Genomic DNA, 25779 nt, shown 5'->3' on the forward strand with positions numbered 1-25779 from the left:
AAATTGAATACAAATACATTTTCGGAATCAGTTTGTTCCCAGTGGTAATATCACTGCCTCTGACTGTAAGGGATCAAGTTACTTGCCAGTTAAAAAAGATGTATTTTAAAATTTGTCTGAATATATCTTTGCATAACAGGCAGTCTATCACTTCAGCTGTCATGCCTTGTAGAACAGACATTTCTGAGAAGTGGAAAAAAGTAAATAACTAGGATAAGAAATTGTAAATAAAATACGTATGTTGAAATGTTTCTTAGGAATTACCAAAACTCAGGCTCGGCCTGTATTTGTCTGCTATACAAATCCCACAGGTTCTAAAGTAAGGGCATTTGAACAAGAAGAAAAAAAAAAAAAGTTAAACTTATTTTCTCTTGGGACTTCAATTTGAGCTGTTAGAAAATTCCGAAAACAATGTGAAAGGTACACATTTTTAAATGTCCCATGTACTGAAATAACTGACATTCCTGTCCTTCGTGCAGTCATTTATCACCACAAAACTTAAATATGCCTCTGCTTATCTGGTCATTAAAATAATATATTTAATGGGATTCGTGATATATGAAAAAAGATACAATAATTTTAAAATAATTTTAGTCAATGGCTCCCTAAGGTGAGGACCAGTAAATGGGCAAGACATATTTGGTTCTCAAACTATGTATCTAAGACAAATGAAAAAATACATTTTCAGCGAATGTTTCTAAAACTTATTTGAAATTTATTGATGTACTATTTATATGATTTTAAAAAATTGTTTCTGTGTCTGATATTTTCCTCATGAGAAATTAGTACACTTGTTTTATCAGTAAAACTGGTGAAACATCTACATGCAGAATGTGTGCCATATTCCCTTTCCCTGTAGTAATATAAAGCTGTGTTATCAACTATGGGGATCCCACTTTAAAAGGAGTAGCTCATAAATTTATTAAGAACATTATTTACAAGTGTTGTTCCCCTTTCAGGCAAGTAACAGTGTTCTTCCAACAGAAAACTTTATCATATTCCTCACTTTTCTTGTTATGCACATGATATGTTTTGTTGTACAGGTTCTCAATTCATGAGGACTTTACGTCATCACCTAAGGGAATTTTAACCAGCCTCTAATAAGTCAAAGAGGCAGAAAAACATATACTTCGAGAGAAGAAAATGGGCACAATTGAATATAAACTACCCATAAAACAAATTCTACTAAAAGTACCCTCTAACATAGGCAAACATCTTAATGATAATGCTGAGAGACTAGATTATTAAAATTTTTCTCTGTGATTATCATTTTCAAAATTATATGAATACTTGGGTACAGTGCTCAAACAGATGTGAAAGATTGTTAATGGTCTCATGAGGTATATTTGCAAGGGTTTGATCAGTTATGTGATGAAAAACTGTATTAATATCAAATTTTGCATTAGTACCCATCTTTATCAGGAGCCAGTAAAACAAGTCTATCTTAAAATTTGAATCTTTTTCATCAGCTTCAAATTTAATGACATGAATTTATTTTTAAAATATATAATTGCTCATAATTTACTATTAATGGTAGTTCCACCTATCAAAAAGGCCTTTTATTCCTTATCACACTATAAATAGGGAGCATTTAGAGTACAGTGCCTCAGAAAGAGATCTCTCTGGTTCTATAGCTTCTACCTAGCTCGTCTGTCAGTGTGCATCAGGGATATTCTCCTTCCCTTCCTCTTTTTTTTTTTTTTTTTTTTAAGTACCTATCTCCTCACAGGAATAGGAAAACTGAACTTCCATGGTGTCTAGAGAAAAATTGACATGTTTTACATGCTGTTCTTAGTCTGATTCCTTATCTCGGCTTCAGCTCATGTTTACATTCCTCAACAGTTCACTGATCAGTAATTTACTTCCAGGCTTACGTATCAATTATCAATGGAATGTTAGAATTGAAGTCAGACTTAGCATTATACATAGTTTAATTTAAAATTAAAAGTCATTAGAAAGTGAGATTAATATATGATAAGAAGCTTGGTGTTATTTCTTAAAACATAATATATGTAATTAACTGTTCTTAACTCCAAAATACTTGAGGATAATCTGGAGGGTTAATAATTGTGAAAAATTGATTTCTTTATATTATATAGAGAGGTGTTAAAATATACACACAAAAAAGTAAATTAGTACTAGTAGAATACCGTTAGGAATTTGCAAACTAAAACTTGCTCAAGAGCTCAAATCACTCATAACATTTAAAGAAAAACAAATCAAGTGTGTTCATGACATAAATATTACTCCGTTGGTCAAAAAAATAATCCCTAGTTTTTCCACACCAGGCATTTCATGCATTTGAGAGTTTCTGACGTTCAGACTAATCACACTTTTGTTATTTCAAATTGATCCTGTTTTTAACCATATTTAATAAATGCGTTGCTCTGTTTAGAAACACGTTAAAATGCGATTTTGTTTATGTACTTATTTTTTGACCTACTGCTAGTTATCAAAATGAATAACAAATAGTATTCTATAGTGCCCCCAAATCGTTATGTTTTCTTAAGAAAGTGAGTGAGCTTTCTTGAGTCATAAATAACGTGTTTAATATTCTTGTCAATCTATGGGAGACAATGAAACTTGAAGATGTCATTTGAAATCTGGGTATTCTATCTAGGATTAGTAAGCAAACAGTTCTGTGTTGTCTAGGACAAGTGTTTTCCAATATAGAACAAGTAATAAAGTATTTGTCAATAGCATCTGCAGCTGACTCACATTGCACTTGTTACCTTGGTTTCACTAATTACAGTCATTTGTTCTGGGCTTGTCTAAGGTGGTAAATGGTAAGTGGTTTGTAGTAATATGGACTATGAGAGTGTCACTGAAAAATAACTTTTAGGAAGTCATTTTCTAGGAACCTAAGAAAGCATGCTCTTGGCCGCTCACGAAATCTTATTTTATTCTTGTTATTTACTGATGTATCAGTATGTATGCCATGTTTCTGTTGAATTTCACTTTTTATTTCATGTCCAGATTTTGTAATCTAAATGTCATCACTAGTACTTCCCATATTTCTTCCATTTTTGTCTGTAAGAAAAAAAATATCAGATGACTTAACGTCATTATAGATTATGGATAACCAAGGCTTTCCACTTCGGTTTTTTCTCTGTTATGAACTTCACGAGAGATTTTTAAAAATATTCATTCTCACTATTTTCTAGTTATTTAAATAATCTAGAGCCAACATTTCCCCCCCGATATCCTGAGTAGTTTAGAAACATCTATCTGAGAGGCCTCTTTGCCAAGAGTCTTACCCTTTATAAAATAATGTAAAGCGATTTTTGGCTCCTGTCAGGTTAAAACAAGAAAAATTCGTTAAGATACCTTCACCCATTACTCTTTATGCTGCCTGTAACTTTTCACTTCTAAGTAGCTGGTCATGTTGGTGAAGGCTCCCTCCGTAGCTTCTGTGTTTTCTGCTCACAGGTATGGATCTCTTCTCCAACTGCACCGAGGAATGTAAAGCCCTGGGCCACTCAGATCGGTGCTGGATGCCTTCATTTGTCCCTTCTGATGGACGCCAGGCTGCTGATTATCGTAGCAATCTGCATGTTCCTGGCATGGACTCCGTTCCAGACACCGAAGTGTTTGAAACTCCAGAAGCCCAGCCTGGGGCGGAGAGGTCCTTCTCCACCTTCGGCAAAGAGAAGGCCCTTCACAGCACCCTGGAGAGGAAGGAGCTGGATGGACTGCTGTCTAATACACGAGCGCCTTACAAACCACCATATTTGAGTAAGTATTCCATAAAAGGCTGTAGCAAAGTATTCCCTTTCAGGAAATAAAGTTCAACATGCCATTCTTCTTAGTAAAAATAGAGTTCAGGTTGTTTTCAGAAACAAGGATAAAAGTGACTCTTGGATGCAGACAGCACTTTGCAATAGAAAAATGGATATACTTAACAAGAAGACAAATTCCTGGGTTAGGACATGGTTGTTGGCAACAATCAGAGATAATTTTTGATGTTGTTGAAAACATTTTTCAAATGATCTTCCTATTTCCTTTGAATACTGCTCACCTGCTGACTTGATTTCCATGTGTTTTGAAGGGCTTAATTAAGGTGGAAAACCATCTCTTCACAGTTAAGTCACCGAGAGATCTCGTTTTCTTATTGATTACCAGCATTATCACTTAATCATCCTTTTCCCACAATGACATTAAACACGTTAGGCTAAATTCAGAAATCATTGCAGCCATCAGTTTGATCATTCTACGTGATTTAGTAATATGTTGGCATGGATACACGTTGCTCATCAGAATCAGAGGAACTACATGATGAAAGCATATAAACACAGCAGTATTATTCATTTATTAAAAATAGTAGGTTCTTCTAACATTGAGACATTGATAATTGTAGTCAGCTCTTTCGATATTGGGACCATAGTCTCGAAGTGGATAATTTTATACGACCACTCTGAAAAACAAAAATGCTTTGAGATTCTTTAGTATATATTTATTAAAGTAGCCTAAAATCAAATTTTAATAAATAAGGACTACGATTCAGTCTTTGCCCCTCAAACTAAATTCTGGATTTAGAATTTTATTCATTCTTTCTGGATTTAAAGTTTTACTTATTATCAAAAACCAAGCTTTTCCAAATTTTACACAACATATTCTCACTGGTGTTTCACTTAAAGTAAGAATATACATTATAGAAGTACATTATCAATAATTTCAAGGTAAAAGTTCAAAGGGCATATGATTCAGAGTAATTCAAATGTGTATTTCTAAATAAATACAAATATTTCCTGTTAGCATATATTAACTGGTAAATCTACATCAAATATAGTGAAAAATCAGTTCAACCTCTTTAACTCTTAGTGAGTACCAACCTTGATGAAATTTCACTTACATTATAGAACTGAAATTTTGAACATCTACAAGTGTCTTTTCTCTACTGACTAGTTTTTCTTTTTAATTTTAAGAATCGTGGTAACAATTTTTGTTGATAAAAATATTGATGCTACATATATTTTAACACAAATTTCTCTACTTTTTAAGAATCTAGTATTTCACTTAGATCCCTGATTTCAGGGATTATAAAATATGTTGTCAGATATATGTGCTGCTAGAAATCAAAGAATGCATCTATTATTTTACCAAGAAAATTAAGATTTGTTTGCATATTATTCCAGATGTGTATTATAATTAATTAATTTTGAATAACAATTTCCATCTTCTGTTTTAGCCAGCTCAGCTCATACTGCTCAAAATTTAGGGTTTGGGATAAAGTGTGGCCGGGATGAAAAAGAAGCAGAAAAATAGCTATTTTGTTGTTTTTATTTATACTCTCCTCAGTTCTTCATATAACTTTAATCATGTCTGATTTTTTTTTTAACTTCTAGTGTTTAATGTCATCTTAGTCTCACACAGTTATCTTTAAAATTACTTCCTAGCTCTAATTTAATAGGCATAGTCAATTTTATGGTTAATCTAACTGTATAAGCTAAACCAAAACCCTCCATTCCTGACAATTTTGCCCCCCAGATTCACATGGTGGTAGTTGTTAATATGTGTATCCTTTATCATCAGGAATGGAAATATTCGCATCTTCTAAATTGAAAAGCACGTCCCTTATGTAATTAAAGAAGCTAAAAATTAGCACTAATTACCTTTATTTAAAATCAGAATGTTTAAATAATTATTGAGGAAGCAGTTTTTCTTTTATTTATTTATTTATTTATTTATTTATTTATTTATTTATTTATTTATGACTGTGTTGAGTCTTCGTTTCTGTGCGAGGGCTTTCTCTAGTTGCGGCAAGTGGGGACCACTCTTCATCGCGGTGCGCGGGCCTCTCACCATCGCGGCCTCTCTTGTTGCGGAGCACAGGCTCCAGACGCGCAGGCTCAGTAATTGTGGCTCACGGGCCCAGCTGCTCCGCGGCATGTGGGATCTTCCCAGACCAGGGCTCGAACCCTTGTCCCCTGCATTGGCAGGCAGATTCTCAACCACTGCGCCACCAGGGAAGCCCAGCAGTTTTTCTTTTGCTAAACATGCATTTTGTTTTTTAATGAACATAATGCACATTCTGATGTTAAGAAAAGTAACTGTATATTTAGTTATTTTTGTGAAGCCCTAAAAAAAGCCTAATGAGGCTACCACTGTCATTTATAAAATGATGACAGAGAAATGGTGATACGCTTAATAATACAAATGAGATCATTGTCTACACCCAAGAACTTTCCATTTCTACACCTCTGATTGCTAAAGTTAAAATTAAAAATTGTAAGAAAACAACTTTTACGCAAAAGTGCGTGTATGCACGTTAAAAACAATGTACTTTGTGTTTCTAAAAAAATACCTATATACAATTATATTTCTTCTTCTTTTAATATATAAGAAAAGATCCATGAAGAGTATACACAATGCATTTAATGAAATGGAACTTATTTTTTTAATCAGGAGAAATTTTCAGCGTATCTCTTAAACCTTGTCTCATTAGTCATGAGCTCTTTACAAGCATGCCTCCTCTTATTTTTGTCATAATGTTGTATATTACTAATACTCTGATAAGGACCAAAGGGATACACTGAAAGATGGAGGAAATAAATTTAAACATGTAGGATATGGTCATATAGTCAAAATATAGTGTTTAGATTTATCTTAAAATGTTAATAAATTTTAGCTTAGCTTTAACTTTAATTTTTATTAAAGTAATAAAAAATATGAAAATACTTTAAGTCTTAATAAAAATCAATAATTGTTTTCAACACTTATTAAAATGAAATAAAAATATTCTCTGGAGTTTAAAAATAGTTATATTTTTCATTCAGGAGTCAAGAATTTCTTTAAAATTACTGACATGTTATTTAAAATTACTGAGTCTTTCAACTGACACAGTAAGTAATACATAAAACATCTAGATAGTCTGAAAAAATAAAGATCATAAAAATAATTCAAGTTCAAGAATATAACTGGTAAAAGTTATAGCATTAATGTAATTTAGAAAAGCCCAAAAGTTAAAACAACATGTTTAATATTATTTTTGTAATCATTCTTGCTTATGATTTTGGCTTCACATTTTGAACATTATCTCTTCAGATTTTTTTGTCTGGAAACAAGCATATCTTTCAGTTTAAATCAGCCTAAACAATACAGTGCTAAAGGTATGAGGATTTGTTATTTGGAAACCTGTTGATTTCTTGTCAAAAACTTAGTCATTCCCTAAGAATTGAAGACAATCATAAGATAAATGGCCAATGAAATTTCATCTAAAATGTATGTGTGAAATCTTTCTTTCATTTGCTTAAAGGGTCATACAATAATAAATTATATTGAATAAAGTGAAAAAACCTACATGGACATCATGATTTTTAAATCCTAAATCCATGAAATTTTCTACAATCATAGGACTGTAGGAAACCATCCATTGAAAAGTGTTACAATTGATTCTGCTTTCATAGCATACAACATTTAGACTAGTCCAGGTGTGTCAAAAAATCAGCTGTCTCCTGACCTAACTTTGTTTTTGCCTACTTTTGAGCCCTTTTGAAATTTCAACCCAACTCATACATATCATAACGTAAGAAAAGATGTCAGAACTTTGAAACATTGCATTTAAAATGCTGCTGACACTTTAGACAGACTTCTTTTCAGTAACCCTCATTTTAGGAACATTCTTTTTGGCATCTATATTATTTCTACCTAACACTTCAAGTTTTTACTTGTTTGAAATCGTAGAGTGTGTTTTGTTGAGTCACACCTCTTCCAATTCCTTCATTATCTTAGTCGGCCCTCTAAGTTTTCATAATTTGTTGAAGTCAAGATAGTATAGGAGCATATACAGTATTCAAAATAAAATGACTTTTCTTACCGGTACAGATTACCCTTATACTTATTTACCCTTGTGTAGTGTTTTCTTTGGAATTTGTATATTCCTCTAATGTCATAAGCATAGCATCACTTTATCAAATATTAAATTCCACAGAAAGTATTTTTATAGGTGGCCTTTTAACATTTTTGTCTGTTAGGTCCATATGTTACTAAATGAATGGACATCTTTTTCAGTATTTTTTCCTTTTTTAATAGATATGTTTGTTTCTGTTCACTTTTTCTCCAAGTTCTGCTATTTTTTTTTAAAATAATATCCTATTTCTGAGATTTTTGTTCTCTCACTTGTCTTTATAAGAATACCTCTAGATTTGTGAGTCTAACTAATTTTCTTACTTTTTTTAGTTTATCTCTTTGTGACAAATCTCTGGTTTTTGAATCACACCAGTATTTCTATTTTTCCATTAAATTCTTTTATTCTGTAATTATGAATTAATCTCTCATAATCAAAATAGTTTACTCACATCAACTCTGAGCAGGAAACAAATGACAACTCAGGATCAGAAAAAACCTGACCCCAGTTCATATTCTCCATATATCTACTGTTAGAATTAAATGTTCACTGAATTTTGCAATATTTCACTTCTTTGAAAAATGGTAATCTATTCACAATTTATGTGATTACCCCAGTTAACTGGTGCAGCAGCTGACTGGCACCTTTGTATACTCTAGATAAATGAGATATCATAAGACTATCTTGTTTCTTCTCCTTTAGTTGTTGAGCAATGGTCTTCCTCAACTAATAGGATTTAAATGAAAGCTATAAAAATCTTTCTGAGGTGCAGATATGAAACAGAACTGTTCATTTTACATCTATGCATCTGGCAATTTCTGTAGGCAATTTGTGTTTTACTTATTCAGACAGCAGTGCTTCTCTGTGACTTATCACATATCATTTAAAAAATTTGTGCTTTTGGGTGCATTGAAACTAGTTAGTATCCAATACTCTCTTGGCATACTTAGACTCATTACCCAGCCATGCATATTGTAAAAGCAAAGTAATTATGTGATAGAAAATGAATTAATGGACGAATGAGTGTTTTTAAAGCACCCAAACTTTCTTTAATGCTGTCATCATACTTTAATTTACACACACGTCTACACACAGTTTTTGATATCTCTAGGCAAGCTCTCTTCTTTTCTTCCAATTAAAAAAACATGTTTTAAATTAGTTGTATTTCTCTCTAGATAGTACCTACAAAGTTTTAGGAGGGAAGATAGATATTGAACTCATTCAAAATATTGAAATACACCTAACCAAGATGTTTTGTGAAATATGATGGTGTTTTTCAGTACTTTAAGATTTTAAACTTCTTTTGATTTATTCAAGGGACTTACTTCATATTCTAAGGGGGAATTAAATTTGTTTTTAATTTCTTAACTCTCTTAGAATATTAATTGCCCCCCTTTCTTACCAGATCTGTAAAACAATCTTTTACATGTTTTATTTACTAACAGCTTTCATACTTTAGCTCTCATCCTTCACATTTTTATAAAGCTAATATATATACATATATACATTTTCTTCATTATGGTCACTTATATTTCTTATTTAGTTCCCAGGTAGGAGTTATTTATTTGCATGTTATTAAATAATTACATTTTTGAGTTCATGGATACATGGTTAAATAAGACATTTAGGGTCATATAGAGGAGACAATTGGTTAAAGTAATTTATATCTTTTTCAGTGTTTTACACTGCTTAGTAAATGATTCTTCATCTACATAAAGCAGTTTATTTTGTGCACACTTTGCATTTTATTGAATTAACATTTAGCATATTAATATTATTTATATACCTCATTTTATATTACAGATCATTTTCATCCTCTTTCTTATTTTGTACATTGGAAGTAAATCCATATAAGCATTTGTGCATCATGTGAGCCTAACAAAGGAAGATTATCAATTAAAATATAAACAGAATTATTCAATGAAAAGGAATATCTGCTTGGGAATTTTTCCTGCCTCATCATACTGAAGATTTTTGGGTCAAAATTTAAATGCATTAAATTATAAAGATATTGTAAATAAGTCTGGAATATACAAATTCAATTGCTTATAAATATTATTAAACATTGTTCAATACTCACCGTGCCAGACTGTTTTTGAGTGAGTCTGCGTCTTCTGAAATCCCTTTAATAGGAATTAGTATCATTTAGACAATATAGCTTGGAAACTGTTTTGAACTATAAGGTTCATTGTTCAAGATTAAATAATACTACTGAATCAGGACTAAACTCAGCATAATGTGAGTCCATTTAATGTTTCCTAAATTATAATAAAAATCTTGGAAGTTTTATATCTAGGTCTAATAAGACTCCCTAATTACTGTGTTAGTGATTTCTAATTAACTACATCAGTTTAGGTGGGGACAGTATAGAAGATTTGAAAGATTGAACCCCAAAATATAATTACATACAAAAGGACATGGATAAAAACAAATTGTAAGCTGGAAAATTTACAGATAAAAATCAGGATTTTGTTTCTGATTTTTTAATTGTTACAGTATATGACATTATATTTACGCATTATGTCTAGGCACTTAACCATATTCTTTTTCCTAGAGATACATTTTTTTAACTGTAGGGATTGAAAAGATTATATGTGAAATTGATTTCAATAAAATTTTTATAACCTGTACTTTTAAGTGTTGTCTAAATTATCAAAGATAGTTTTTAAATCATTGAGTTCAACAAGTGATTATAAATATATTTTCTGTGTTCTATTTTAATGATTCTGTTGTATGGATACTGTTGTGCATATATGCAACACATAGAGAAGCATTATGTTTTTAATTTAGTTTAATTTTTAATTATATCTGTCAATTAACCAGAGAAAGAACAGACAGAGATTATGCTTAACGTAAGAGTAAATTTATTTAGCTGAAGGCTACTTCATTATCGGAAGCTGTTAACATGATAATATGGTGCTTTTTGAGAAACAGATAAGTGATACGATCAATTTTGGTTGTTCCTTTATTTTTTGGGGTCCTGGTTGTACTTTTTGAGGCTGAGTTCATATTGCATAATATAACAAAATTAACCATGACACTGTAGAGGAAATAGATTTCTGTATTATGAGGAAGACATTATTTTTACTGCTTGTAAAAATGTTGTAATCAGTAGGGCTTTTTTTTCTCTTTTAATGTTGGTGTTAGCTGGAATCCTACACAAGATTCTAATATTACTTGTGTTGGATATTTAATTGTATATTTTACACAAACTGGAAAATTGACATTAGTTTGTCATCAAGTGTTCCAAGGTTCATATTTATGCCAATAACTATGTTTCAGCTGAAAATTGGATAATTACTACATTATTCCATAAAAAGCATATCTGTAAATTTTTTTGTCAAAATAAGTGTTTGGAAAAATAAAAAAGTCCTAAGCCAAGAAGTAATACATAAATAAAATCAATATCAAACATATATTTCCTGGGTTAAATTTTGAATCACCCTGGATAAAGAAATAGCCAGGGCAGAAAGCTTCTCTCATACCTAACTAAACATCACTGGGCTTTGTCTCAAAGGGCAACATATTGGTAAAAAGTTCTGAGTCAAAAATGGCAACAGTAGATAAAGTAAATGTAATAAGTTGTCTTGATGATGTACACCTGATGGTGTGCTTAAAATAAAATACTTCACATGTAGGTTTAATCAAAATGGTGGTAGGAGTAATAGGTCCATAGGTATGAGAGTTAACGTTATAGTTTGACAGTTGCTATCATTTTATTCTTAAAAAAATATATAGAAAACCTCGAAACTGACCTGTAAAATTAGTATAAAATTATTGTACCTTTTTCTTTCACTATTAATAAATCTGATGCCAGAACCAATCCCCTTGCTAGTCACTAGTAGTGTGGTTTTAAGGTTTACTTGCCGTAGAATTATTCATCAGATGATTACATTGGAGGTCATGAAATCTAGCTCTGTTTTGGTGAATATATATTGACTCTTGACTTACCTCAATCTTTTTGGTAAGAACGATGGTAATAGGGAATGATATTAGGTACAGCACATACATTCTACTAAGTTATATTTTTAAACATTTTTTAAATGATGGATAATTTCAAGCTTATTCAAAAAAGAGAATAGTTTACTAAACTCTCCGCTTAAACAATTACCAATTCTTGACAAATTTGTCTCATCCAAAAGCTAATACACTTCCTCTTCTTTCATATTTTTAAAGCAAACCCAGAAACCCTACTGTTTAATTCATTAATATTTCAGCATGTTTATTAAAGATAAAGTTGAACATAACCACAGGAATAATATTCCTCCTAAAAAAATTTTCTTGCTATTGTTGATTGGTTATTGTTCAAATTTCCATAATTTTCTCATAACTGTTATTTACATTTACAATTAATTTGATTCATGATTAAAATAAGGTTTGTTGATAACAACGCATTTTTATTTTAAAACTTTTGATTAATGTACAGTATGCATATAGACAAGTATAAAAATCACAAACGTATAACTCAAGAAGTTTTCACAAAAGGAGCACACCTCTGTAATCAGTGACCACATTAACTGGGTACTGTGTCCAGTAGCCAAAACATTACTAGTATCTCAAAAAGTCCACCATTCTGTCCCCTTTCCGTTACTACCACCCAAAGTGTTACCACTGTCCTGGGCCCTGACCAAAGATTAATTTTTCTGGTTTTAAAAATTTACATAGTTTGAATAAATGAACTAGTGCAATATATTTGAGTTTAACTAAAATGTAATAGCTGGTTAGTCTCTCTGATAATATAGGGAAAGCAAATATCATAGCTAAAACATATCAGTGTGTAAGCTTAAAAAGATAATTTAGTTAGGATGTGTTCTCCTTGGATATGACTTCTCTTACTATCTTTGGAGTTCTTATCATGTCTAGTATTTCAGAAAAGCTTGATACTTGTCGTTATATCTTCTCTTTGATTGAAACATAATCTTCTGTTAACTTAGTGGTGTTTTACCTAAACAAATACTTAAATATGTTGATTTGAATACCAGATTATAACAAGAGTAGAAAAATTGAAATGTGTCTATTTCACATTTCTTTGAGCCTAGATTAGAGGATTGTGGCAAAGTGGAGACTATGGTGCTTAAAGGAGACTCTGAATAAAGAGATTAACATTGTGGAAGATAACGTATCTGAAGAGACTCTAAAGGATTGAGGGACTGTGAATTTAGAAGAAAAGGGGAGAGGTGACAAAACAAATGTTAAGTGTTTAAACAAATATTACACAGATAAATATCCTGACCTTGACATTGGTATTTGCTCCTAAGAGAAATGGAAGCACATTACCTAGAAAGCTTTACAAACTACAAACGTATGCATATGCCAACTGTAATTTGGTGGAATAGCACTTTCTAGCCCTGTGATGTATTCCCACAGAATGTTTTTCTAACACTGGGGCTGGTTTAAAGGAGTGAAGGATGGGGCTCAGTTTTACTAGGGGAAAAGGAAAGGCAATTGAGAAAGCCTGGATTTTTATATATTTCCTTTCCTTCCTGTTTCTACACGGATGAGTTCTTATCTTCGTACTTTGGAATTTGGGGACGGAAACATTTGGTTTCTTAAATCCTTTTTTTCCCCTCTCACACACTGAATTGCAATGGATGATTAAATGTCTAGGAACAGAAATTTAAAAATCCTAGTTTTAGAAGGAAATATGGGAAAATATATATAGTGCAAAAGCTGAGTATGAAAAAGTCTAGTATATTTTATATATGCAATAAGTACCATAGAGTATGTCTATTAAAAGTTTGCATTACAACTTAAAGATTTAAGACTTCATATTATATATAATAATAATTTATAAAGACATGACTATAGATTTTAAATATCTATATGAAGATATTTTAAATATTTTAAATATCTTTGTCAAATATTGAATCTTTTCTTTATTGAGTTGGCTTATTTCTCTTATAATAAGAATTTTCCATTTTGGTATCATATTATCCTCTGCTAAATTTTAAGGAAAATCCTTGGTGTCAGTTACTGTGAAATGACTTACAAATAAAAATGCAGCAGCCATCATTAGTGATTCAGGGTCAAGTGGCCTACTTTCCTTAAACCTAGTGGTGATATGTGCTTTCTTAATTATTTTGGAGGATATAGCAAACAGGCTATATATGATCATTATATCTTGGATTGATATTTTGGAGAGTAAATTAAAATGTAGCATTAGCTTGGTAAGAGTGGAGGCATGAATTAATCACACGCTTAAGAAAGGAAAAATAATCAAATGGGGGAATGGTGTTAGCTAAACATTAATGCTAGATTTAATAATAGTAGTAGCTACTACTGAGTGCCTATTTTATAGGCATGAGAAGATGAAATAAGACACACTACAATTTCATAAATACACAACCAGTGTTACAAAGTGATAGTTCTTCTCATCAATTAAGGGTCATGAAATAAGCTCTATGAATTTCAGATTATAGTAAATAATTTTAGAAATGTTTTAGAATATTTTATGATTATATAAATATACTCAATTTTATATAGGCGAAGGGGTTTTGGGTAGTAGACAATGTAGAAATGCCATTTATTGATAAACTGGAGTGAATTTTAACTCCTTTGAAGTTGAATTAAAGCTAAGGATTTGAGAAATCTATATTTTTAAATTATATTATGAAACGGTGGGAAGATAATTATTTCTCAAATTATAACAACAAAATATTGACTCTATTGAAATGTGACTGGGAAAGGTATATTTTTTTTAATGCAGGCTTACTTTAGAATTGTTTTTAGGCAAATACTTGACATTGAATAATTTTATTTTCGTCTCTCAGACTTAAAATTGACCTCGAAATCTAGAAGCATAATCCTTGAGAACTTAAGTTGCTTGCCTTGTAGGAATTCTTCATAGGAACTGTGATTTCTTAATGCTTATAAAAGGTGTGCTAAAATATCCAATATGGGGGAATATTACCTTTGCTTTAAATAAAAGCATTTAACATAATTTACAAAGGGTATATTATATTGTTTTGAAATTAATTTTAAATCTATGTCTCTTTAAAAATCTATTAAAGTTTTTCACATTTCAACTACTTTCTAATTCTGAGGGGTAGATATCAATAAGTACTATTGTTTATAATACTATTCTTTATTGTAAAGTAGTGCTATGGTAGTTTGAAACTGTAAAAAGGTTTTTAACCAGCTGCTTTAAACAGACCTTCCCAAGCTACTGACAAAAACAGTGTGACCCACATTCAAGAAAACTTATTATTGAAGACATACTATATTGTAGGCATGGTGGCCTTCAGTTTTGTTTGCCGTAGATCTAGATTATATAAATGTTCTCAAGGCCAGCCATATAGGAAAATGATTCTGGCTCATGAACTTATCACAGACTGATGTGAAAATAGGATCAATATCTTAATTTAAAATACAGATGTAATAACAATCAACTGAAATACTCCTGGAGATATCCAGGGGAAAAATAGAAATACTATGAGAACTCTGGTTGAGAAGGTGTAAAGGACATCAGATCAACTTCATTACTAGCGATCATACAAAGCCTCAGGCATCCTCATCCTATAAGGATACTATACCTCCTGCACAGATCAAAATAACTCGGATCAAGTCATCTCAGTGTCATCTGCTCTGGGCCGTGCTAGAAACATGCAAAAGCATTTTCAATTATTGATATCCCTCCACTCCATACCTCATAATACCTCATACAAACTTCCTTTGAAATAGTTTTGAAAAAAATGAAGAAACCAACCTCGGACATATTACAATACCAGTGAAAAGTTTTCCTCTTCCTTTACAATGTATATGGAGTACAACCTGCTCGCCTACTTGGATTGTGGTGTCCTTAGTAAATATTTAAAAAAGACTCTAGTCATTACTTTCAGGATAGGTTTTCCTAAGCATCACTAATTTTATTCATTTTGACTTTACGATAGCTTGGAACACTTAATTTCACAAGACATCATTTTCTGATTTTGTTCTCAAAGTATGCATGTACTTCCTTTCGACACATAGCCTGCTACAGAATTACAAGAGTGGGTCTCTATACTGGTCCTCACATCAGAGAAGTGATGTGTAGTTAAGGGCTCCAGTTATAGAGCCAATCGGCCAATCTGCCATGGTTCAAATACTGATTGAGCCAGTTACTAGCTGTGTGACCTCTGTAATTTCTTTAATCTTCCCATAACTCATTTTCCTTATCTGTGACATAGAGCCTCAAAAGCTCATTGTGGAGATTAAATTATTTAACATATTTAAAGCAGTGAGTGCTTGGCCCAAAGGAAGCACTCATTAGGTGTTCAGGGCAACCATATATTCAGTTAAAATTGGAACAATGACATCAGCCTGAGTATGGAGAAAATTTAAATTCTGCGTTTAAATAGAACTAATTACGCTTTCTTTTACTCCCAGAGAAAAATCAGACTCCAAATGTTCTTTTCATGATATATCACTATTTTACATCTGCAGTATATATTCTTTCACATAATACTTATGTTTTAAAAGTACAGTATCCCTATTTTCCTTTTTCATCTGTGAAACCAATGAAATGGATAGACGAGAACCAAAGGTATAATGCCCAGTAAAGACTAAGCTTTATTTGTTTTATAAGATGTTAGTCACGAAGCATGATTATAACTTTAAACATTTCGTATTCTCATTATTTTACTTAACTTGTGCATGTCCAATGAGTGGAGATATTTGATTATGAGCAGTAAACAGTAAAAATAATCTGACAAAGAATACTCTTTTTTGAAACAACTGATTTTTATTTCATATAGAAAGCAGCATATTATATTTGATGATTGTAGAAAAATAAAGACTATTTCTTCAGGTCAAAATTTTTAAAAAGTGATACAAATAGATGTCCATATCCAATTTGACTTAATCTACATTTTGACAATTGTACTAACCCTTTAGAGTAACTTCTGGCCTTAGGCAAGATATTGTTACTCCAAAGAGTTCTGATATCCCTGTGTGAGAGACACAAATGCCCTAAAATTATCACAAAAAGTAAATGTAAAGAGTCTATTAGTGTGGAAAATTGGGTTTTTCTGTAAGATATACCAAAGATATCTATGTCTGCCATAAATCAGTCTTTACACGCAGAAGCCCAAAGATTTTCCTGCCTCCTTTTTCTTCCCTAAAACCCTATTATCTGATAAACCCGATTCTTCAGTTAGCCTTATATTTATATTTTTATACTTTTGTCTTTCACAGTCAGAAAGAACTAGCAAATGATGTCACAAGGCCTTTTGAGAAATGCCTGAAAAACTGACCAAATTTTACTTTTTTGTGTATGCCTTATTCATTGAACTCTCTCAGGTGTAATTCTCATGATTTTATGATTCTCTGTTTTCTGTCTTCTACCTTCCCATCAGTTCTGCATAGGTATCATGATTTTGTCTAGAAAACAGGAGGCCTAACAACTAAGTTCCAGTGCCCAGTTACATGCATTATATGTGCTTATTTCTTTTTATCTTTATGACTATTTAGAAGGAAGTCAGTAAGGATTTGTTACATGGGGTTTAATTTTTGTTTTTGGTTTACTAGCAGAGCATTACTGCAGTTGTCAATCTTTGTGGTAATAAGGGCCCGATGGAGAATGATAGGGGAAGGATCAGAGACATTTTGAAAAAAAATTGTAGTATTAGAATTATAAATGTAAGAATAAAAGGCAAAGAAAGTAGTTATCAAGGATGGTTCTCAGGTCTTGAGACTGCATGATTGGGAGAAGACTGCATCCCCAATCTCACAATTAATTGTGAGACAGTGTAAAAAACAAGTGTGCTTTCTTTTTTAAATTAAGATTTTTAGAAGTGAAAAGTAGACACTAGGGAAGATGGTAACTGAAAAATACTAGTAGATCGAGATACAACGGGAGTTATTTTTGGATAGGAAAGATTTGATCAAATGTATGTGACATTTAATCACTTTAAATACGTTATTTTAAATGCCATGATTAAATTTGCCCCTGTGTCTTCACCATTTCTGTGAGTTGCAGACCAGATGTTCCTAGGGTGAGATTTACTTGTGAGTGTCTCTCTGTGAAAAAAATAAACCCTGAAGCAGTATTTTAGTTAAAAAAAAAGATTCATATAAAAATCTTACATAAATCATATATAAATCTTATACAGTGTATTTAATATTTGTGATCATTATATGCCTTATTTTTCTTTGTTAAAATTTGTGGAAAAAAATGTCCCATCTTTTCTCCGGGTTCCTGGCTTTAATTGCTGCTGATAGAACCTGAAGCTTGAGACAGTGGGATAGAACCACTTCCTTGAGCAGCTCGTATCACTGCTTTTTTTCTGTCACAATTACCCTTAGAATTGAGTTATCAACCACAAAACATCCAAGGCAGTCATTCTGACTGCAGAACACTTTGTCACTTCTGGAAGATTTAGGGTGATGGAATGCAAACTATTTCCAGATGTGTAAAGTATAAACCCTGGATCCTCGACTGGGCTCTGTGAGAAGACACAGGCGTACTTTCTTTTTTGCATTCCCCGAACCCAGTCATTTCTTCCTAATTCACCAAAATTAATGAAAACCCCTCTACTTCTCTGTCTGGCTTCCACTGTCAAATAATTAGAGAATTTATTTATATTCACAGACATTTGACTTTAATATGCTCCTCTTTAAAAATCTTGAGAGGCTTTCTGTTTCGGCTGCAATAACGTTCACACTTTTATTAGCTTTAAAAGTTTTTTGTTTAAACCCTGCCTGCATTTTTTAGTTTCATGCCATTCAGTGATTGTAGGCTTCTTGATACACTGTTTTTCCCAGGCCCTTGCACTTTGACATTCCATTCTCCCTCTGGAATGCTCTCTCATTGAAAAAACCACTCCCACCATGTCTGCTTGGCCATCTCCTACTCCTCCATCAAGATTCAACTCCTTTTACCTTTAATGGGAAGCCTTCCCAGACAAAGAGATATATACAATCTTCTTGTAACTTCTTATAGATTTTATATGTAATTGCTATTGTTAAACTATCCTATAAAACAATTGTTAGCCTATTGGACTGGTAAATCTTTTAGAGAAGAATCCATGTGTATTCATTTTACAGTCTCAAATCCCAGAACTTTGTCTGGAGCAAAGTAAATACCCATAAAGCCATATTAGACTGCATCAATTAATCAATAAATGCAACATCCTGAAACCAAGGAAGCGAGTGCACTTTTTTTTTCTCCTTAGTTATTTAGGCATCTTCCCAATTTACATAAATTAATATAATTATAGTAATCTCTGAATGGCAAAACAAACAAACAAACCCCCAAAACTTAACCATTTCCACTCCTAACATACACTCTCCTGGAGTTCATCATCTTTCAACCTTCCTTGATTTTCATGTTCTTTTCTTCTGGTCTTACATATATACTGCTACTAGCTCTTTTATTTTTTATTTATTTATTTTTTTCTGATTGATTGCTTTCTCTTTAGTAACTCCTTAATCCTCATATTTCAATATCACCAACTGCTAATTTCACAGTCTATTTCTTTTCAGTTGTCTGTCGCATATAATTCACAAACATACACATAAACATTAAGTAAAAATGAGGTAATCTTATACATGAACATAAAGTGGGATCCACCGTAGATATATGAGTATGAGCAGGAGATTGTTGTAATATGGGATAACTATGGCTAGAGGTAATTTATCTGGCTTTCCTTCAGGTTTCTGGGGTTTTCATGTAACAGTTTTTAAGCCTTTGGTATTTTTGTTTATCATCAGTATTGCACAAGTTATTTTCAGATTTTTTCTTTATGGCATTGTGGCAACTAAAGAGTATCTCAGATGCTTTTTTTAAAACAAGGATACAACATTTTTATTTTGTTCTGTGAGAACTTTATTACGAGACATGTAGGTACGTTTGTACTTTAGTCATATTTTAATAATGATGTAGATATATTATATATAAATATACATTGTCAATACTATTTAACCTGGTTAATTATTTAAACAAATACTGGCCTTAACAAAGGTTAATTATTTAAAACTTGACCTTTTTCCTAGATTTATTGTGATACTTTTCATAGATAGTAAATGTATAACATGACTTTTATTGACTTTATTAGGTGGTTAAATATTTGCAGTAATTAGGAAAAACCCTACTCAAACACAAAGTTTAAAGTTATGGAATGTAATATAACTGTGTAAGGATTTAACTCTTGTCATTTAATTAGAACATAACTAAAATGATTTTTAATGTTTAACAAGCATGGTAGTGATCTTATTTTAACAATTTCACATTTTTGTGATGTTTTTAAAGCTGAGTTTGATTCACTGCTTATCGGTTTTCAAATCTCTAATTATCTGATTCTAGATTAAATTGAAAGGCCAAGAGGGAGGTAGTTTAATGAGTTTCTAGAATAGAACTAAAATTAGAATGTATATTTAGATTTAAATTTTAGAATAAATAATTTAAAATTATGGTTCTTATGCAAAGAAGAAAGAACATTTTATCAAATATGCTATATCTACCTCACAAAAACAAATACTTCATTTGAAATCAAGGTTAAAATTTAATCATAATACAAAAAAATTTAAATGACAAGATTGTGTTCATCTACGATAATAGATAACTGATTTTTTACATTTTATCTCCTTTTGAATTCTTACATCTTAATTTTAAAATCATTTTACATGGAAATATGTACAAAATTTATTATATGAACTACAGTTCTACAAATTAATTAGAGAATATAGTGTAATATTTTTCTAGGAAACACAGCATAACATTCTCCTAGGTGGTAACTAGTATCATCTGTGCTATCATGTAGCTGATATCTTGAGGATGGGGTTGCCAGATTTAACAAATAAAAATGCATGACACCCAAATGTTGCATGGGGGGTATGTATACTAACTAATTATTCACTGTTTATCTGAAATTCAACTGTAACTGGACACCCTGTATTTTATCTGGCAACCCCGCTTAAGAAGTTATTGGCACCTGTAGTCTGGGGTTCCTAACCTGTTTAGTGTGGGGATGTTTTTCTAGATACAGAAAACCAGTGGTTAGCTTTCACCTTTCAGTGTGTCAGCATTTCAATCCCCTTCTGAGCCTGCAGTTCCTGTTATTAATCTGCTATTTGCTTTGACATAGAAGCAGCTGAATGATGTTAGGGGAAATCAGATCATCAAGTATATTAAATAAATAGCCATACTTCTACACACTGTTTCTAAGTCATGTGTGTTGTGTCTCGTTTTTGAAAATAACCTTGTAAAAATTGTGCTGTTAGTATTTTATTTACCAGCCCAGAAGATTTTCCACTTATTTTCATGGCTTAGCTATCTAAAGTGTTAGTTGAATTATTTTGAAACCTTCTCACTATTTAAGTAGGCTATTAGTGGTTAATAAATTAGATACATGGCTATGTATTTTTTAAATGAAGATCTTATATATTTATTCTTAAGTTTTCCCTATCTTTCATTGCTGGAATTTCTGCTTGGTTTTCATATAAAAGACAAAGTTGTGCATGTCACTAGTAGTTGGTTTAATATTGTGATACAGTGATGTTGTTTGTTGCAAATAAGTCTAAACAGGTATAACATCCCTATACTTAGAGGAATAACTAATGCCTTGCAGGAATTTTCCAAACCTTTACTTGGAAAATTAATGCTAATTTCAACCTTACAGGGAAGTAACTAATTTGATCTCCTTATAATATTGTTTTGAAGGAAACTACTAGAAATATAAGTATCTAAATGTCAGTAAATATTATCAGCTCCATAATTCTCGAAGAAAAAAAAAGGAACCATTTATTCTTTAAAGAAGCAATGGATGTCTTGTTAGAATTTAGAGACACATAATCATGGTATTTGTCCAAGTTAAATGAAAGATCTTTTGTCATTATTAAAGTAAGAGTTAATTGAGTGGATTGTCTTCAAAAGAAATTGCAAGGGTATTTCTTTATTGCCACGTAAAGAATGCAATTTTCAAATAGTTGTCGAACAAATCACAGTTTCCATACTTTAGTGCATTATGGTAAAGAATTCCAGAAATTTTTTCAATGATATTATAAGCATGGAGAGTAATATGTGTTAGAGAGTTCCATTTCCTAAATATATGCCAATGTAGGGGCGGAGCATTTAAAAAGAATTCAATCTCCAGACTTGATTTTAAGATACCATTCAGGCAAGGGGGTTTTGTTTGTCAAAGAGAGCCTGGATGGTGGCCAAAGTGTTCTTGGTAGGGTCATGTCCTATTATTTTTTTTGCCCTCAGGGAAAATGTGTTAGGCTTACAAGGCATAATTTTTGACATTTCTAGGTAAGTTTGGAATACATCCATTCAATCTACAAAATGCAAGTACATTGTCATGCTAAGTTTTTTAAAACAAATATTTTAATATAAAAGTTTATTTTTTTAGCATTTAGAAGCAGGTATTTAGAATATTGACAATTTTTGTTTCTAGATGACTACCATGTGTTTTTTGATATCTTGCTTAAATCAATTCAGATAATGATAATAATCAAAGTATATTGTCTAATTAAAGGAGTTAATATACTATCACTGGTTTTTGCTGTAGATTTTAAAGCACTCTTAATTAAAGTAATTAATTAGAGACAAAGATTTTTAAACCAAACAAAATTGAGTTACCATAATTACACCTACCCTGTTAATACATAGCACAGGGAGATCAGCTCAGTGCTTTGTGAACACCTAGAGGGGTGGGATAGGGAGGGTGGGAGGGAGACGCAGGCGGGAGGGGATACGGGGATATATGTACACATATAGCCGATTCACTTTGTTATACAGCAGAAACTAACACAACACTGTAAAGCAATTATACTCCAATAAAGATGTTAAAAAATATATATATTAATGGTAGTTGACAAGGTTGCAGTAACCCATAGAGCAGATATTTCTTGGTGAATGTACTATCGCCTTAATAAGAAGGTAGTTTTAAATCACACATATTCACATACACACAAACACATACAAGTATATAGAAATTTCTAAAAGCCTATGAATCTTCTATCTACAAGAAATTTATGATGTTTTGGGAGACTCACTTGCTCAAACAAAGCTATGTGAAGGTAATGGTATTCTGCCATACTTTTGGACTCTACTTGTAGATAGATAGAAGCCCCTATTTTCAAGGCTATGAAGTCTTTTAACTAACAACAAAATGTGGTTTAAAAATAAGCTCCGTTTGTAATACTAAATACTGTAATTTTCACAGGTGGTACCTACAGGGCTTTGCACAGTGCATCAACACTGCTTGATCTCAAGGGTAACTTCCAGCTTATGAAATTAATTCTGTCTTTGCACACACCATTCTTAGTAAGCAAATGAAGTCCAATTCATTTCTATTTTGTGACCTCAAGTTCATATACAGTCTCCATCGCAACTAAAAAATAGCAGTTTTGGTAACTAGGTTCATGAGCAAGATCTTAGGGGTGCCAGAATTTCTAGAGCTAGAATGTCTATAAAGAGAATATTATACTCAATATGTTTGTCTCCTATCTTAGAAATGATCCATTTATTGATGTACATTTCTAATCCACAAAACTACACTTGCCGATTTCTTATCCCTTAAAATACCCATGGATTTATCTTTTAATTTAATAGGCATTTAATAATTGCAAATTATGTTGTAAGCGTTGCGTGCATATATAGACTAAATTAAAAATAAACACTTGGCTTTACGATGTATTTCTTAGGTGAGTGGTCTGAAGTCTTGTTTGAGTCATTTATTTCAAAAAGTTTCCTTTCTAAAAAACTAATCAAGTTTACAAATGGGAATCACCTCCTCCAAATGAACTCTTGCTTTCTAGATATATTCTATAATCTCTTAACTCTGTCAAACTAGAATAAAGAGGCATATTGTTTGATGAAAGGAAAAAGGGAAATTTAACATGAGAATGCTGTGAACATTATGAAATAAATATAAGAATGCAAGTTTATATTGCTCTGAGCTACTATTATTAGACAGAAAGACAATCTATATTATACTAACAGAAGGCTTTCGGGCTTTATAATTCATAATAAACCATAGCATATAATTTTTTAAATTATATACATATTTAATTTCAAATATTTTTGCAATTTTTTGAGAGGAGGAAACCATTTACAATATGAACAATATACAACTATATTAAAAAAAAGCGTTTATTAAAAGCCTTATAAATAATATATATAAAAGCCTTATATTAAAAATATAAGTATATAAGTATAATATAAGTATAATGAAAGCCTTATATTAAAAATATAAGGGCGTTCAAGTGGGAAGATCAAAGACAAAGCAGCGACCCACTTTTAATAGTTAACACAACTATGCTCATCTCAGAACTTTAGGGTTAAACAGAAAAAAAATTCTTTAGAGACATTTTTGAAGAGAATCTTCAAAAATGGTTCAAGAATAAGACAGAGGAAAGTTAAAAGAACTGATTATTCGCTGGACAGATCTCTAATGGGGCTTGCTTTTAAATGATCTTTCAGTTTATGATGTTCTTTCACACAGGGAACAGAGAGTAGGTGTTTCTGACTCCTACAAGGGGTAATGGGCTTAAACTCTTGTACCGTAGGTTCACTTTATACATAAAGAAGTGTCCTGACCGTGAGGCTCAGGAAACATTTGAATGACTTCCCGAGTAGCTCACTGATCTCAGCTTCTAGAAGTTTTTCACTGTAGTGGAGAGTCTCGATCATCTGGGATATTTGAAGGCTGTTCTTTCTTTCAGTGGCAGAAATAGATTAGATCACTTTGTAAGTTTTATTTATTACTTTAGCTTCTGTGATTTACGCTGTCATAAAGTATAAAGAGTATTATGCTTCCTGCTATGCAAGTAGAGACATGTGAATATTCAAATGATTAAATTGTCATTTTAATATATTATACAATATTATTTTTCACCAGATTTTTAATAAACTATAGTATGTTGAAGAAATAGAATATCGCTGGTGATGTTTTTCAATTATGTTTTGCAACATACATATTTACAGGCAGTCTTCTTAAGTCATTCATCAGAATTTTTAAATGTCCAACAGTTTAATATCATACTTTACAAATTACCAAAGGCAATAACACGATTCCACAGTATAAGGAAAAATATGCATCATGGAACTTTCATTAAAATAGTATGTATATGCTGAAAATATACATACATATACATGTTAAATATATACACACATATATATGCTAAATTATAAAAGGTAGATATTTGAATCTCTTCTCCATTAATAGTAACTTTTCATCTGTAGTTCAGGCAGTAAGATAAATGTCTTAAATGTAACATTTATACTTTGAATAATAAATGCAGTGAATGAATAAATAGAGGTAAAAACAAACAAACAAACAAATAAATAAATAAAATAAAATTCCAGTAATCTGGAATCACAGTATCTGGAAAGATAGTCACAAAGTTATTAGCAGCAGTTATCATTTTTTGGGTATTTTTGAGTGCTTTTATTCTTATTTGGTTTTTTCTGTGCTGTTTGAATTTTAAATTTTTAATGAATTTTATTTTATTTTTGAATTTTTAAAGTGAATATGTGTAATTCTACAAAATATATATATTTTGTAAATACTTATAAGTACAGCTTTTTAAAAACATATAATTAAGGAAGAATTGAAATAGTTAAAAAAAAAAAAGGAATGCTAATAGTCCTTTTTCTATTACTTTTGACTTGAATGAAAATAAAATATTTTATTCATATCAAGTGACCAAATCCCTATACATGCTGATGAATAGCTAAGGAAAAATGCATTTGCGAAATGAAAAGAAAAAGCAGAAATTCTCCAACTATGCTTTGATAATTACAAAACATATACAGAATACATCAGAAAGCATGAAGATTCAATGTATTTGACCCATACTCTCTAGCCTGAAATGCTTAACAAATGCATGACCATAATCGTTAATACTGTGGAATAATTGTCCTTGGTACGGACTCTAAAAATGTAATAACGTCAATTTTTCTCTTATATTTGTGTGCTACTTCCAACATTAACCCATATATCCCCCAAAGG

General features: G+C 31.4%; 1 protein-coding gene across 2 annotated transcripts in view; it reads left to right on the plus strand.

The window, feature by feature from the left end:
- PCDH10 (protocadherin 10) overlaps positions 1-25779 on the plus strand; it is a 38815-nt gene that overhangs the window by 10107 nt on the left and 2929 nt on the right. The window contains exons 4-5 of one of the 2 annotated variants that reach the window (XM_068542340.1): positions 3430-3735; positions 9650-9796. In XM_068542340.1, the coding sequence (XP_068398441.1) occupies positions 3430-3735; positions 9650-9690 (347 nt within the window). In that variant the 3' untranslated portion in view covers positions 9691-9796. Of the gene's footprint in view, positions 1-3429; positions 3736-9649; positions 9797-25779 lie in introns of those variants that run through there. The other variant, XM_068542341.1, reaches the window with a different exon arrangement.

Source organism: Eschrichtius robustus, chromosome 4 (genome assembly GCF_028021215.1).
Source record: "Eschrichtius robustus isolate mEscRob2 chromosome 4, mEscRob2.pri, whole genome shotgun sequence".
NCBI classification, from domain to species: domain Eukaryota; kingdom Metazoa; phylum Chordata; class Mammalia; order Artiodactyla; family Eschrichtiidae; genus Eschrichtius; species Eschrichtius robustus.